We start from the raw sequence: 13,877 nt of genomic DNA on the forward strand, positions 1-13,877 counted from the left end.
GTAGAGGTTGTAGCTTTCTTGGTTAACACAGTGCAAGGTTTAGCTACCCTTGCTGTCCCCTTTATCTGCCTGTTCTGATGGCATCTGCTGGCAGGCAAATCTCATTCTTGCTTGAAAAATTCAGTAGCATTATTCCATGTGTGTTTTGGAAGCAGAAGTCATCAGTCTAGCTGTGGCAAGAGGCATACTAACCAATATATTCTGACTTAAATGGCTTCTTCAAGCTGGAACAGCCACCAGGATAGGATGTTCAATTAATTTCACATGACCCTATACTTTTTTAAAAATTCTTCATACGATGACATTTCAAACTAGTGGACCTTTGATCTGCCCTGTTGCAACGATTTTTGCTCTAGTCTAAGCTTTTGTTTTCATATTACAGTCTTCATTATGATTTTGTTATATGCAGCAGAGCAGTCTAACTAGCGTACCACTAAGCTTTTTGCCTGTCTTTGTTCTTTCTTGTTTGTCTCCTGCAAAGGTTAGTTTTGGTCATGAATAGAAGTTTACAGCTGCAGAAGCAACAGTCTTCAGCTGAGAGACTTTTTTTTATAATTTCTGGTATGGACAGCTTAATTACTCAGTGTTATTTTTAGATATTGCCACCAATAAGTTTCCCAAAATAATTGAAATTTTAAAAAACCGAAGTGAGTAAAAACAAGAAACCAGTCAGTACACAAGGACTTTGTTGAAACAAGATTTTTTTCCTCATTTTAAACCTATATCGCATCTTTGAACTGTGAGAGATCTTTTTGCCAATTTTTATATAATTTTGCCTTCCTAAATTAAGATTGTAATTATTGTTATTCTGGGCCATTAAAATAATGGCGAAGAATGTTAGAGGTATAATTTCTATGGAGATGGGTTTTTTCCTTGGTGCAGTTCTATTTTTGAGGTAAATATCTATGGTAGGTTGACTTCTAAGACTCACTGAAGGTACAGGTCCTGTTTCTGCCAAGAAATCAGGCTTCTCAGTCTTTACTTGCGAATTTTCTGAAATGTAAAATCCATTCAGCAGGGGAGCTTGTTAGTAGCACCTCTGCTATGTGGCCTTAAGTAAATGTTCAGTTATGATATTATTCTTTTGATTTATCCTATGGTCCTGGTTTTCTTACTAAGCTTACCGAGGGAAATCTAATGTCTTGCTTGATCAGTAGCTTGCAGCCAGTTTGCTCATAGCTAATATATGAAATGCTCTGTGTGATACTGCTGAACTCTTCAGCTGCATGAATTCTTCAGTCCTGTAAGCTGTTCCTGGAGGAACTGTGGTTCTTGACTAGTTTTCCAGGAAGCAGCAGGGTGGGGAGACTGCTCCCTGCATTAGTGTGAGCTAAGTGTGATAGTGAGGCAGGTATGGATCAATGTGCTCACTGACCAGGAGTGCAAGATCAGAACGAGTCTAGTGCCAGAAAAACAGGCTTGGTTAACAGTCCAGTGGTTATCAAAAAAGTTTGTTGTGAGGGAAGAGGCTTGAGGACAAGTCAGGATTTGAATTTGGTGGATCAGTATCAGCGAGGTACCCAGCCAAGTACAGACATACCTACAGCACAGCTGATGCAAGGTTCAAGAATGGGAGCCTGAACTTCTGCTCCCAGCTGAAAGTGGAAGAGGCCCCTGAGAAGGTTCCACACAGGTCACTCACTCAGCTGCATTTTGTCAGAATTGGTCTTAAGCAGAGATGCCTTAACCCCTATGATTGGTGAAAGAGATTGTGGAGCCTGTTGATAAGCTCAGGGTCCTGCCATTGTTAATTCTGGGAAAGCTTTCGCTATTTATGCTTGTAGCGAAGCTGTAAGTTACGACTTTCAGGACTCTGTTTACATACACTCACAGCTGTACAAAATAGGAACAATGATGGTACTTGATTGGAACAATGATTCTTGTATTCTAGAAATTTTGGTACATCTCTTCATTTCTGATGGGTGCTATTTGAAACGCTACTGATAGAGCCCAGAGAGGGTCTAATTAATGCAGTCTGGAACTTTGATGTACCTTTAACAAAGGAAGAAAGACAACTTGGGATTTGAAGCATTTGTTCAGAGGTATAAGCAATTAAGGAAGATAGTTATACTCCAGTGTGTTTCCCTGAATTAATCAAATGAAGAGCAACAGCGAGAGTTCTCTGGTGCAGTACGAACACTGGTGTCTGTTCATGCCTAGAAATTATCTACCACTTTAGGCATTTGAGGAGACTAAGAAATGGATTTTATGTTGAAAGGACAAGAAAATTGTTTAATCTGATACCCTGTGAAACTCTTTAGATGAGCCCGTACACCCAATTAAGTCTTACTTCTGAATACAGTCACATTATATATCTTTTCTAACCTTTGCTGTCTGAATTTGCTTATTTCTTAACTACTTACTTTTTCTTCAGCAGCCTTGCAAAAATAGTAGAATGAATGATTCTCCTGTCAATTTCTAAATACGCATTGAATAAAAGAAAATTATTAGAGGGGACAGTTTAGTGTATATTGTTTAAAATGTTCTTTGTTAACTAAGAAATTGGTAAAACTGTAAAATAGAAGAGTCAATGGCCATACCATTGTGGCTGAAGCTATTTGTATTATATTGATACTGATAAATATGCACACGAAGACATTTCAGAAATCTCACAAAAACACACTAGCATTATTCTTCAAGAGGATTCACTACCTATTTAGTGTTTCCAGTACTGTTGCCTCTTGCTGCTATTTCGAGTTCTGAATTGGGAGTCTGTGTTTCTGCCTTATCCTCTTTGAGTGAGACCTTCTGTGGAAGAGCAACATGCAGGTGTCTTTTGGAATGGCTTCTTCCTCACTGGCTGAAGTGTTGCAGTCCTAGCCAGGTGGCAGGTATTTATGCTGAGTGTTGGGACTTCTGTATGTATTTGAATTAGTGGCTGGGAGCTGTTAAATAATCTGATACAAAGTTAGATACTTGGTATCTTTTGGGACAGAATTACTCTCCTCAGCATATTTTTTTTAATAAAGTCTTCCATGAAAGGGTATTAGAGATGTCCATTGCCATCACTGAACCTTCATGAGAACAATACCTTCTGTGTCTTTTTAACAGGACTGACTTTCCTGCTAGGCTAGAATTTGCATGAAGCACTACTTAAGAAATAGAATTTTTCTTAGGTACAGTTAGTATATTAATAATCATACCACAAAATAGAAATTTGAGGAACTTTGTAAGCAGTTCTGCATTTTTCCAGTATGTGAAGTATATGCTAGGTGATTGCTAAAAGAGAAGCCCCACTATACAGAGAATTTTAGCTAAACTATGATTTTTCGTGAGTTTGATTTGTCATCTCTAAACCTGATCTGAAAGTTGGTATAGAGAATTTTACTACCCATGCAATAAGGGGGGAATTGTCCTTGACTAAGTGGGAAGTCAAGCTGTATTAGATTTAACACATTATTTAAATGTGTTATGCCATTTCAGAATACCTCCAAGAGAGAAGTAGTCCTCTTTTCTTGTTAGGTCATAACATTTTGAAACCTTCATAATGATGAAGTCAGATTAAGGGAATGAGGCAATTTAATTTGCCAACTACGAACTACGGACAAGCATAGGAATGTTGTAAGAATGTTGCTGAAAACCATAGAAGAACCCAGTCAAAACATGCATAGTAATTATATTATTTCTCCATAACAAACATGATGAGAACCAGTAAATAATTCTTGTCTGGATTGGAGAATTTTTCATTGGACTTGTGGAGTCAATCATCAGAGCAGCCCTGAATGCCTTCAGAGAGCTTCTGTCTGGCTATCTGGTTCCCTTCTGTGCCATTGCACACTCTTGCTCCATGGCACTAGGTGCTAGCCAGCCATAGTTATTCCTGACAGATGAAATATGTGCCACCAGAGACTGTACCTCTGACTCTCCAGCTCTACGGGTGGCCTTTGTGTTCTTAGCCCAACAGCACTGAGTTTTCTAGGTTTTGGTTTTGTTGTCTTTTTTTAAATATTGACTTCATTGAAGGAACAATTTTTAAGCTATGTGATAATGTTCCAAGAATATTTTATATTAATATGGAATGCAAGGAAGTTAGTTCAAGCCAATTTAATAGCTGATAAGTGTTCTTTCCCTTATATAACATAGTTTCAATTTCTTGAAATTCTTGTACTAGAACTTAACTTGCTCTAGGTTTTAACCAAGCCTTTTGACCCTATCCTACCATCTCTTCGAATAGCAAGGAATTCCCATTAGAGAATACTTACACTATTAAAGAACTTTTAGGGAAGAGTAGCGTTGATTTTATATATTTACTTTTTACAAGTTACAAAATATATTTAAGGAGTCAAATTTCACAGTTTGAAAGAATATGATAGTATTATAGTTTCAGAATTTGTCATATCTGATGTTCCAGGTAGCAGTCTAGCTCAGTTAAGAACAAAGTATTTGCGCAGTAAGTAGTCAGAAAACAGAAAGCAGTCTGTCGTGTTTCAAAGATGACCTTTCATGTAGTTGGAGAAGTGGGTCCTAATTTTGAATGCTGAAAAGAATGGGTTCAGTGAATACCTGGCTAATCCTCTGTCTAAATAATGTTTGCACAAAGACTTCTAAATTAAATAAGCCATAAGGTTTTATGACTCAAGTGTCTGTTGGAGTAGTGGTGGCAGTTGTTATTTAGATGAAGCTCATCAAGTTAAAGAAGTACTTCAAAGGCTGTATATTTAAATGTTAAATAATACATCTTCAAATGGCATAGTAACTGTCTTAAGACACTTGAGTGCTTTCCACACCTGCATTTACACTTCGGAATTAAAATCACAATTGCTCAAGCTCTGAAGCGTTTCCCCAAAGCAGTATATGTATGGCAAATAGATCTTCTCCTCAGTCTTGTGCACATGTGCAGAACAGTGTACTTGGAATATGCCTGAGTGTTCTAAGCCAGATACTCTAAATGCACTTTTCAGTTATACAGGTCTCTATTTCCATGGGGAAATTAATTTGATTTTGTTGGGGCCCTGAACTAATGATGTTCTGCCTATTGAAGGAGTTATTATACTATATAACAGTTCCTTGGGATCAGGTCCTCTTCTCTGAGAAGAATTGCAAGGCCTTCACCTCCAAGGTGTTGGGAAACACCCATCCAGAATCTGTTGTCACTATTTCTTTGCCCAGATTGCATGCCCTTTTTGGATGCATTAGGACATTGAATCAGACATTTACAGTGCTTCTGGGCTGTGTGAGTTTTGTGGCACTGGAAACTAACACCGTCCTGCCAGCACAGTATCCTCTTAAATCAGACATAGAGGAGTAGTCCTTTTTCTGAAGAGCTGGCTGCAAAAAGGCAGTTTGGACCAGTAGAGGTGAGCCTTTTAAGAGCATGTTGAGCATGAGTGATACCTTTGCTGTCTTGATGTCTCATCTGAGTCCTGTGATTCGCTTTGGAATCACACTTCTTGTCCCACATACTGTTACAACCTGTTGAGCAGTTGCAAGACTTAACAACTGTCTGAGCTGCCTTTGCACATGTTAGTAAACTGAATCTGTATTATTGTAGGCTAGGATGGATGCTCTAAAGGACACATCCTTCTATGACAGTAGTGACTGTTTCTCTATCAGTCAAGCCTTTCCAGTAAATGTGGTGAGTGTGATTAGTGTCTGCAGCAGAGTAGAGTTTGATCTTTTTGCTTTTTTTGGTTGCTGTTAAAGTGCTTTTTTTGTATTTGTTGAAGGAGGTCATTAGACAACTTTGAAGGCATAAGACCTCTCTGTCACTGAGGAGAAAACTTTACACACGTGCTTTCTACATTTTCAGGTAGTTTCAAATGCCTGCCTACCATTCCTTGGTTATAAAGCAGAGCCAAGCGATGATTTCACAAGATCATCAAGAACATGGTGGTGCAAGATTGCCAACCCTCTGTCAGCACTTTTGATTGATTTTTGGAGTTAGGTATTTTGATCTCTGCAATTGGTGTAATTGTGGTCAAGATGCCCAGGTTGGGGTACGTAGTCTTAGCAAAGAAGACACTGTTCTGAGGTAGGGTTTTTCTGGTGAAGTGCTGTCTTCCAGGACAAATGGTAATCTGCATCACACATCTCTTGGATGTCACAGAGTTCTAACACTCTGCATGAAAGCTGCCCGGTGCCCTTTCTTTTTTTTGATGAAGGAAAATGAAAATGGGATGTTAAAATAAGTTATGTGGAGATGTACTGAAACTGCCCTGGCAAGTTAAAGCAGTTGCAATTCACTAGGCTGCTTAGATCAGTCAGAATGATAGCAGGGAACTAGGAAGCAATGCAGTACACCATCTTTTTTAATATTGCTGTAGCTGGTGTGGGGAAATTTATATATCTACCCTGTGGGTAGTACTACAGTATTTATTAGAAACAGTCTGGTAATATATACTGGGACAGCCCCTGTGTCAGTGTGTTGTTCATCTCGAAGGTAAAATAATAGGGAAATATAACGTGGTTTTCTAATTTAATAGCAAGATGGCTTAACAAAATGAACTGCCTGGCTGTCCATGTGAATGTATCTATCACTATTCAAGAACTCGTAACAAAATTCTCTGTGGCTTCAAGACAAGTTGTTGCTCTCTTAAGCAGCTAACTGGTTTGAGTAGCCACTTTGTTTACCTTTACTAAAAGATATGTTATTGCATAAACATTCAGAAATTATGCTGAAATGTAAATGTGGAGGGGGTACAAAATAGGATTTGGTTGTGGTTTCACAAATGAATGTTGAAATACAGCTTTCAGTGACATTTTGTGACAGAATCACAGAGTGGAAGGGGTTGCTGGAAGTCATCTTGCCCAACCCCCCGCACAAATACAGTCACCTAGAGCTGGTTGCCCACAGGAAGCCTTTTGAATATCTACAAGGAGGGATACTCCACAACCTTCATGGCCAGCCTGTGCCAGCACTCAGTCTCCCTCACAGTAAAAAAGTGTTTCCTCCTCTGGTCTTGTCTCTAGGCACCATTGAAAAGAGCCTTGCTCCCTCTTCTTTGCATACTTCCTTCAGGCGTTTTTGTACTTTGATGAGATCTCCCTGAGCTTTCAGGTTCACCTCTTCAGGTGAAACAGTCTCAGCTTTCTCAGCCTTTCCTCAAAGGTTCCCTAAATCATATTTATGGTTCTTTTTGCTGGACTCTGTCCACTATATCCTTGTCTCTCAGGTACCCAAGAGACCAGAAAATGACAGAAAATAAAACTGTTATTGGAGATAACATTCTTTGAAAATGGTTTTAAACCCACGTGTAGTGCATAACAGAGGAAACTATTAATGACTTCCTGTAAGAGGCATATTTAACAGTGGCAAATTTACTGAAGTGTTCCTAGTGAAATTTCACACTGCAAAACCTGTGTTTTTTAAGTAACAGCTAGATGTAATTGATGAAGCCTGTAACTTAATAAACCACAACATAAACAGAGGTTTCTAACAAAGAAGTATCTGGATTTTATGACTTCAACTGTTTTGAAGTCAGGACTTTCTACAGTATCTTATGAAGGCAAGTCTGTGTTAATCTGTGGTGGAGTCAGAGTGCTTTGCTTTCAGACAGTCGTCTTGATATCTCACTTTGGCTGCATTATCTTTACTCTTTGGAGAGGTAGCGAGTGAAGAACAGTTTCTTTCTGCGTTTTCCACTCCCCTTCCTTTTCCCCATTCTTCCTCCCTCCCTCCCAGCTGAAGGAAAAAAGAACAGAGATATTGAGTAGGTTTAGACTGGCTGATGGAGGGCTAGGGATTTCTGATAATTTTTCTTTGTTTATGCTTTTTATCACATTATATTCCTTAGGATAACAGGTTCTGGAAAAGATTATCAGAGAGAAACAATAGTTGTGTCAAAAGAAAGTGGAAACATGAAAAGTTCATTATTATATGGTTTTGTCTCAGAAGTTAATATTTCAAGTTAATATTTGAACAAAATGAGGCCTTATAACTATTTTGAACTCAGAATTTCATCCCAAAAAACCAGTCACAGTATATGTATTTTAAGAAATACAGTTTAATAATATGCTGCTGGACTGTTTAACTTTTATGCCTTAGGGTAGCACAGAGCACTATTTCTACTTTTAGAAGCTTCTTCTCATTAGTGTAGTCTCTTATATAGCACCTGTTTTAAACTCCAAATCTGAATCTACAAATGTAAAACCTGACTTTTGAAATATTTGCTTTTTTGAACACTCTTCTTTAAAGGACCTATCAGGATCTCTCCCCAAAATGCTAGAAGCATGAAGGATAAGGGAGGAACAATGTTGCATGGCCCAAACACATGTGCTTTCGTCATTAGCAAGGTACAGCATGACCTCATGTTGACCTCAAAGGTAAATCGCTACCAGGGAACAATTATACATGCCTGTGAAAGCAGCTTAGTTTTGAACATAGTCAAGAGAATAATTCAGTGCATAGAATAAAATTGAATTTACAACACTGTCTGCCTTTCCCTTTCTGTCTTGTCTCTCTCCAAGTCTCTTCTTGAGATAATGTTGTTTTTTATATATGTGTTTGTTGTGAAAGAAAACAACTTTTCTAGAGGTCATAACAAATTCCTAAATATGGGGAACCCAAAGGATCTTGTATCCAATTTAGTCAAATTGTACATCTTACAAAGAAATTCCCTTTTTAATGAAAAGTTTCATTTGTTATCTAGAGCACTGGTATTGCAGCCTTCAGAATGTATATCTATGTTACTTGGGGAATCTTGTGTAATTCTGAAATGTATAAATCATTTTAGACTTACGGGAGAGTTTTTTTTAAATACTAGTAGATTAATTTTTGTGTGTTTATCTTAGATTGCAACACAGACTTATGACATTTTATTTTTTCATAGAAGACTAAATATTCTGTAGCATTATGTGATACATCTCTACATATGATGGAATATTATTTAGCTAGCAGTTCTGAGCTATTTGGAGAAGAATTGCTGCCAGCATTTCGGAACTGTTAGCCATATCTGTCCCATATCATTTGTATAATATAGTTGTTTGATGTAAATTTTACTTTTTTTTCTAGAACGAGAGAGCATATTCCTTCTGTGGAACAATAGAATATATGGCTCCAGATATTGTAAGAGGGGGAGACACAGGACATGATAAGGTATGTTCTGAGTTTATTACTGAAAATAAACTAATTCTTCAGTCAACATGTTGCTCAGTTTGGGTGGTTTTTGTAAAATATGATGTTGTCTTATTTAAGTATGTGTTGTTTTAGGTTGTCCTAAAATAGATTATTTCCTGTGTATTCAGTTGTCTGTTGATGTATTTTCCTTTTCTGATCTGAGGTAAAGGGCATGTTTATAAAGGTATTGAGGCTTATTTTTGTTCTGTTCAAAATTTGTTCTAAACATGCTGTGGGACAATAAACTTAGTTGACACTTATTTGCCTTTGCATGAAAAACTAGTTCAGAGTGGAAAGTGACTGGTTTGTGGCTAATTCTGATATACATGTTAAATTGGACATCAGAGAAATCTGTTATACTTACTGAGGTATGGGATGAGTTATTAATGTTAAAAGTGTTCTCATATTGTAAAAATTAATTGTTTGGCTTGCGACTCAAGTTTTATTACGCAGTAAAGTGTCAGTAATTGATAGACAAGATCAAGACAACAACAATTAACAGATTATTTTTAAAACAAACAAAAACCCCTATTCTCCAAAATAATTCTACAATATTCCTAGATAATTTAATCTGATTGCTCACTATACTTGGTAGTTTTGGAGAATATTGAATCTATGTGGTTTTTTGCTGTAGACTGAGTTGACTTGTCTTTCTGTTGTGGATCATGGAATGTAGTTGATTGTGGTTCTGGTCTAAGAACTGGAAAAGTCTGACTTTTGCCCGAGAAAGTTCTTTCTTTTTCTTCTCTATGCATTCTGTGTCTCTTTTGGTCTGAGTTTACCTTCAGTTAGGGAGCATTGTAGTGGGCACAGCTGGGATTTGGCAGTTTGAAGTATAGCAGAATGACCTCCCTGATTCTTCTACTACACATAAAATAAAGTGTGCTTTGTCTTTTCATTGAGTCATTGTTTCACATCTACCTTGAATTCCACTATAACCTCTTCGTCTTTTTCTACTATACTGATCGCCCAGTTGCTATTAAAAATGGAATTTAAACTTGCGTATTGAAGCTTCTTCCTGCACTCTCTTAATTTAGTCATTCCACCTCCAGAGCATCTCTCAGATTTCTCAGTCATGTTGAATTATGATTCTGGCTTCTCAAAGCTTACAAATTCAGTCTTGTTGCTGACTTGAAGAGGAATCTCTCTTCTGTTACCTTTGGTTCTCTCTGATACTTCCATCAGATGTTGTGCAGAGTCATACGGTGTTTTATAACGAATAGCTTCACAGTTTGATGGTGAATGTTAGCTGATCGATAGGGGTGATTTTGCAGTTATGTGTGTGATGTTAGTTGTTTACACCACACGCTCACTACCTTAGCATTGGCAGTGTCATGTATTGTCATTTTAGAAGGTTTTTAGTGTATTTTATACTTACTGCATATCTAGCAACTCAAAGACCTTACAAAAAGAGAAAACAAGATTGCTTTAGTATGCTGTGCTCTCATTAGTCAGTATTTATCATCTGTAATCTCTTCTAGATGATTGCAGTGTTTGTCTTAAGGACTTGCTCTAGTATTTCAGTATTTATTTTTTTAAAGTTTGATTTCTGATTCTGCAAATCCTCCTTTTCTTTTGGAAAAACACATGCCAAGAAGAAATTCTTTGGGATTTTCTCTGAGAATTATGTATTTGTAAAGATAATTAGTAACAGTGCAGAGACTTCTTCAGCGAGTTCTAGACACTCTTGGCTGAATATATCAGAAATCAGATTCTGTATATTTTGAAGCAAAACCAAATAAAATATGTGGTGATTGTCATGATTTCACTAGCTGTCTTCCTGTATTGTGTTAATATTGCCAACACAAGTAAAGCAGAAGTTTCATTGATTTTCAGATTTCATGGCTGTGAACCTGAGAAGGTCAAACACCTGTAATTAATTTCATTGAAAGGACTAAACTGCTTCCTTTATTATTCATAGTAGCATCCTTCCTTTTGAAAGAGAGAAATATTTTTTAAGTTATGAGAGATATGAATAATATGATGAGTATATGAGAAGCCAAATATCCCATGTGTTACCACAGTCCATCTCTCTAAGGCCCATGAGGTGCAGTGGTGGCACTGGATGACCATGATTGAACAGTGCCTGTGCCATCTGGAGCTGCACATGCAAAATGGATAGCAGGGGAAGTAGCAGGAACCAAAATGCAGTAAACTGTCAAAGTGGGAGTAACAAGGCTCATGCTAGATCCTTAGTAAAGTTCTTTAGCAAACAAAACCACTGTTTTACCCATGATCCATTGCAACAGTAGCATGTTGGAGACATGGTTTTTTCTGAAAGCTCTGCCTGAGTGAACCAGCAAAGAGGTGAAACATGAACTGGCTGAAACTGTGTTCAAGGTTGGAAATGTCACAGGTTTAATAACAGGAAAGAACTGTGCTTTTAAGCAGGTTCCTTAAAAATCTCTCTGGTTCGGAATATCTGACAGAAGCAGATACTACCTAAGTGAAAAATTTCAGGATCCTAAATAGACAAATAGTGGTCCAGATAATTAAACATTAAAAAGTTGTTGTTGTTGACAACAACCAAAAATTGAATGCCATCTAGAGGGACCTGGATAAGCTCAAGAAGAGGCCATGCAAATCTTAGGAGTTTTAACAAGACCTAGTGCAAGGTGCTGCACCTGGGTGAGGGCAATCCCTGATATCAACGCAGGCTGGGGATGAACAGATCAGAGCAGCCCTGCTGAGAAGGACCTGGGGGTGCTGGTGAATGAGAGGCTGGACATGACCCAGCCATGTGCACTCACAGCCCAGAGAGGCAAACGTGTCCTGGGCTGCATCCAAAGCAGCGTGGTCAGCAGGGTGAGGGAGGGGATTCTGCCCCTCTGCTCTGTTCTGTTGAGACCCCAGCTGGAGTGCTGCATCCAGCTCTGGAGTTCTCTGCACAGGAAGGACATGGACCTGTTGAAGCAAGTCCAGAGAAGGGGCACCAAAGTGATGAGAGGGATCCTCACCTATAAGGAAAGGCTGAGACAATTGGAATTGTTCAGCCTGGAGAAGGCCTAATTGCAACTTTCCAGTACCTGAAAGGAGCCTACAAGATGGAGAGAGACTTTTTACAAGGGCATGTAGTGACAGGACAAGGGGGAATGGCTTTAAACTGAAAGAGGAGATATTTAGATTAGATATTAGGATGAAATTCTTTACTGTGAGGCTGATGAGGTACTGGAACAGGTTGCTCAGAGAAGTTGTGAATGCTCCGTACCTGAAAATGTTCAAGGCTGGATTGAACGGGGCTCTGAGCAACCAGATTTAATGGAAGGTGTCCTTGTCCATTGCAGGAAGTTGGAACAAGATGGTATTTAAGGTCCCTTCCAATCCAAACTATTCTATGATTCCGTAGCATTTTTAGGTGCCTGGATTAACTGTGGCCTGTGATCTTAAACTGTGCTTTTTGAACATTCTTTAATTTCATTCTCAATCTCGTGAAAGTTCAAGTTCCACTACTTCTTAGCAAGCCTTAGGTTCCTCTTATTTTGAGTGCGTATTAGAATTCATATCACATGGCAATGGTAAAAATAAAAATTAATTCTGGCAGGAAAACAAAAGGAGCTTGAGTAGTCAGTGTAAAGAGTTCAGATTGAGAAATAAGTTGAAGAAGCTAAGTGGAAAGATTTCAATATAAAATTAATTTATCACAGGAAATACCTTCAATCAGTACAACAGTTGTTTATTCTTCATTGTATCCCATTTTGCCTTTGTATTGATAGGTAGGTTCTTCCTCTGCTAGTTGCTTTCTAAGAGAATTGTTTTGTTCCTTCCTTTGTTAACAATTTTACTTCAGTGTATCATAACATACATAATTATTGTTGTTCTCTAGGCTGTTGATTGGTGGAGTGTTGGTGTTCTTATGTATGAATTATTAACTGGAGCATCACCATTTACAGTTGACGGAGAGAAGAATTCCCAAGCAGAGATTTCTAGGTAAGATTCAAAGCAGTGAAGTATATGTGCTTGCTAACAGATGATCCTTATAGTGTAATATATGTTTTATGAGAGTTTGTTAATTTAAAATTTAGGAAGAAAGTGCTGCCATGGTAACATTTTATGTGCTCCAGTTCTGTTTAATAGAATGACATCTGAAAGTAGATAGGTTTTATTAGCTAATAGAACCAACTTTTACAAAAAACCTGTTTTGTTTAAACTACAGTGGAACCATAGCTTTGTAGATACTTACCTGTTGCATGGTTACCGTTGAAGAAGAATTCAAATGAAATATCAAATTGTATGTAAATAGAATTATCACATTCAAAATCTTAATACATTAGAGATATCTTTAGCTAGAGGTATTTTTTAAATCAGCTCTTGCTAGGTCACTCTGGCAGACTGCAGATTTAAAGTGTCAGAGTGTACCCTACTCCTACCTTTTTGTTACAAATAATGTTTATTTTATTAGTGTATAATATGAAACAAAGAAAGTGATCTTTGCGAGGCCCACTTGCATAACTGAGAAGAAATGAGTATGATACTTACAGAAATGAAATAACCTATACCATTCTTACCTTTTACACGTAAACTTTTTGTTATGTTCAGTAACCTCTACACTTTAAAGGTTTGTTTTCAGTACCTGTGTAAAAGCACTGGAACATTTTAAAAAGACAAACCAATAAGCTTCCCCAAAACACATAACTGAAATCTCTCCCAAAACAAACATTTCCTTTTACTGGATTTCTTTTGGAACAGAAGTTGAGGTCTTCAATTGCTCAAATTACTAACTGCTGTCAAAATGAGCTTGTAAGTCCAGTCCCCAAAGTAAGAATAGTCTTGCTTCTATTGGAAGGTATTGTCATGCTTCTAACCCTCACCTAAAATCACTTGA

At 37.7% G+C, this 13,877-nt stretch overlaps 1 protein-coding gene and 1 pseudogene across 4 annotated transcripts in view; both read left to right on the top strand.

Moving 5' to 3' along the window:
• The window catches only part of RPS6KA5 (ribosomal protein S6 kinase A5), a 78,258-nt gene that overhangs the window by 37,232 nt on the left and 27,149 nt on the right, over positions 1–13,877 (top strand). For 2 of the 4 annotated variants that reach the window (XM_048306355.1, XM_048306358.1), the window contains exons 6-7: positions 8,951–9,034; positions 12,879–12,982. In XM_048306355.1, coding sequence (XP_048162312.1) covers positions 8,951–9,034; positions 12,879–12,982 — 188 coding nt within the window. Of the gene's footprint in view, positions 1–8,134; positions 8,263–8,950; positions 9,035–12,878; positions 12,983–13,877 lie in introns of all 4 variants that reach the window. The other 2 variants (XM_048306356.1, XM_048306357.1) reach the window with 2 other exon arrangements.
• Positions 9,082–12,064, top strand: LOC125327983 (annotated as a pseudogene).

Source organism: Corvus hawaiiensis, chromosome 6 (genome assembly GCF_020740725.1).
Source record: "Corvus hawaiiensis isolate bCorHaw1 chromosome 6, bCorHaw1.pri.cur, whole genome shotgun sequence".
Lineage (NCBI taxonomy): Eukaryota > Metazoa > Chordata > Aves > Passeriformes > Corvidae > Corvus > Corvus hawaiiensis.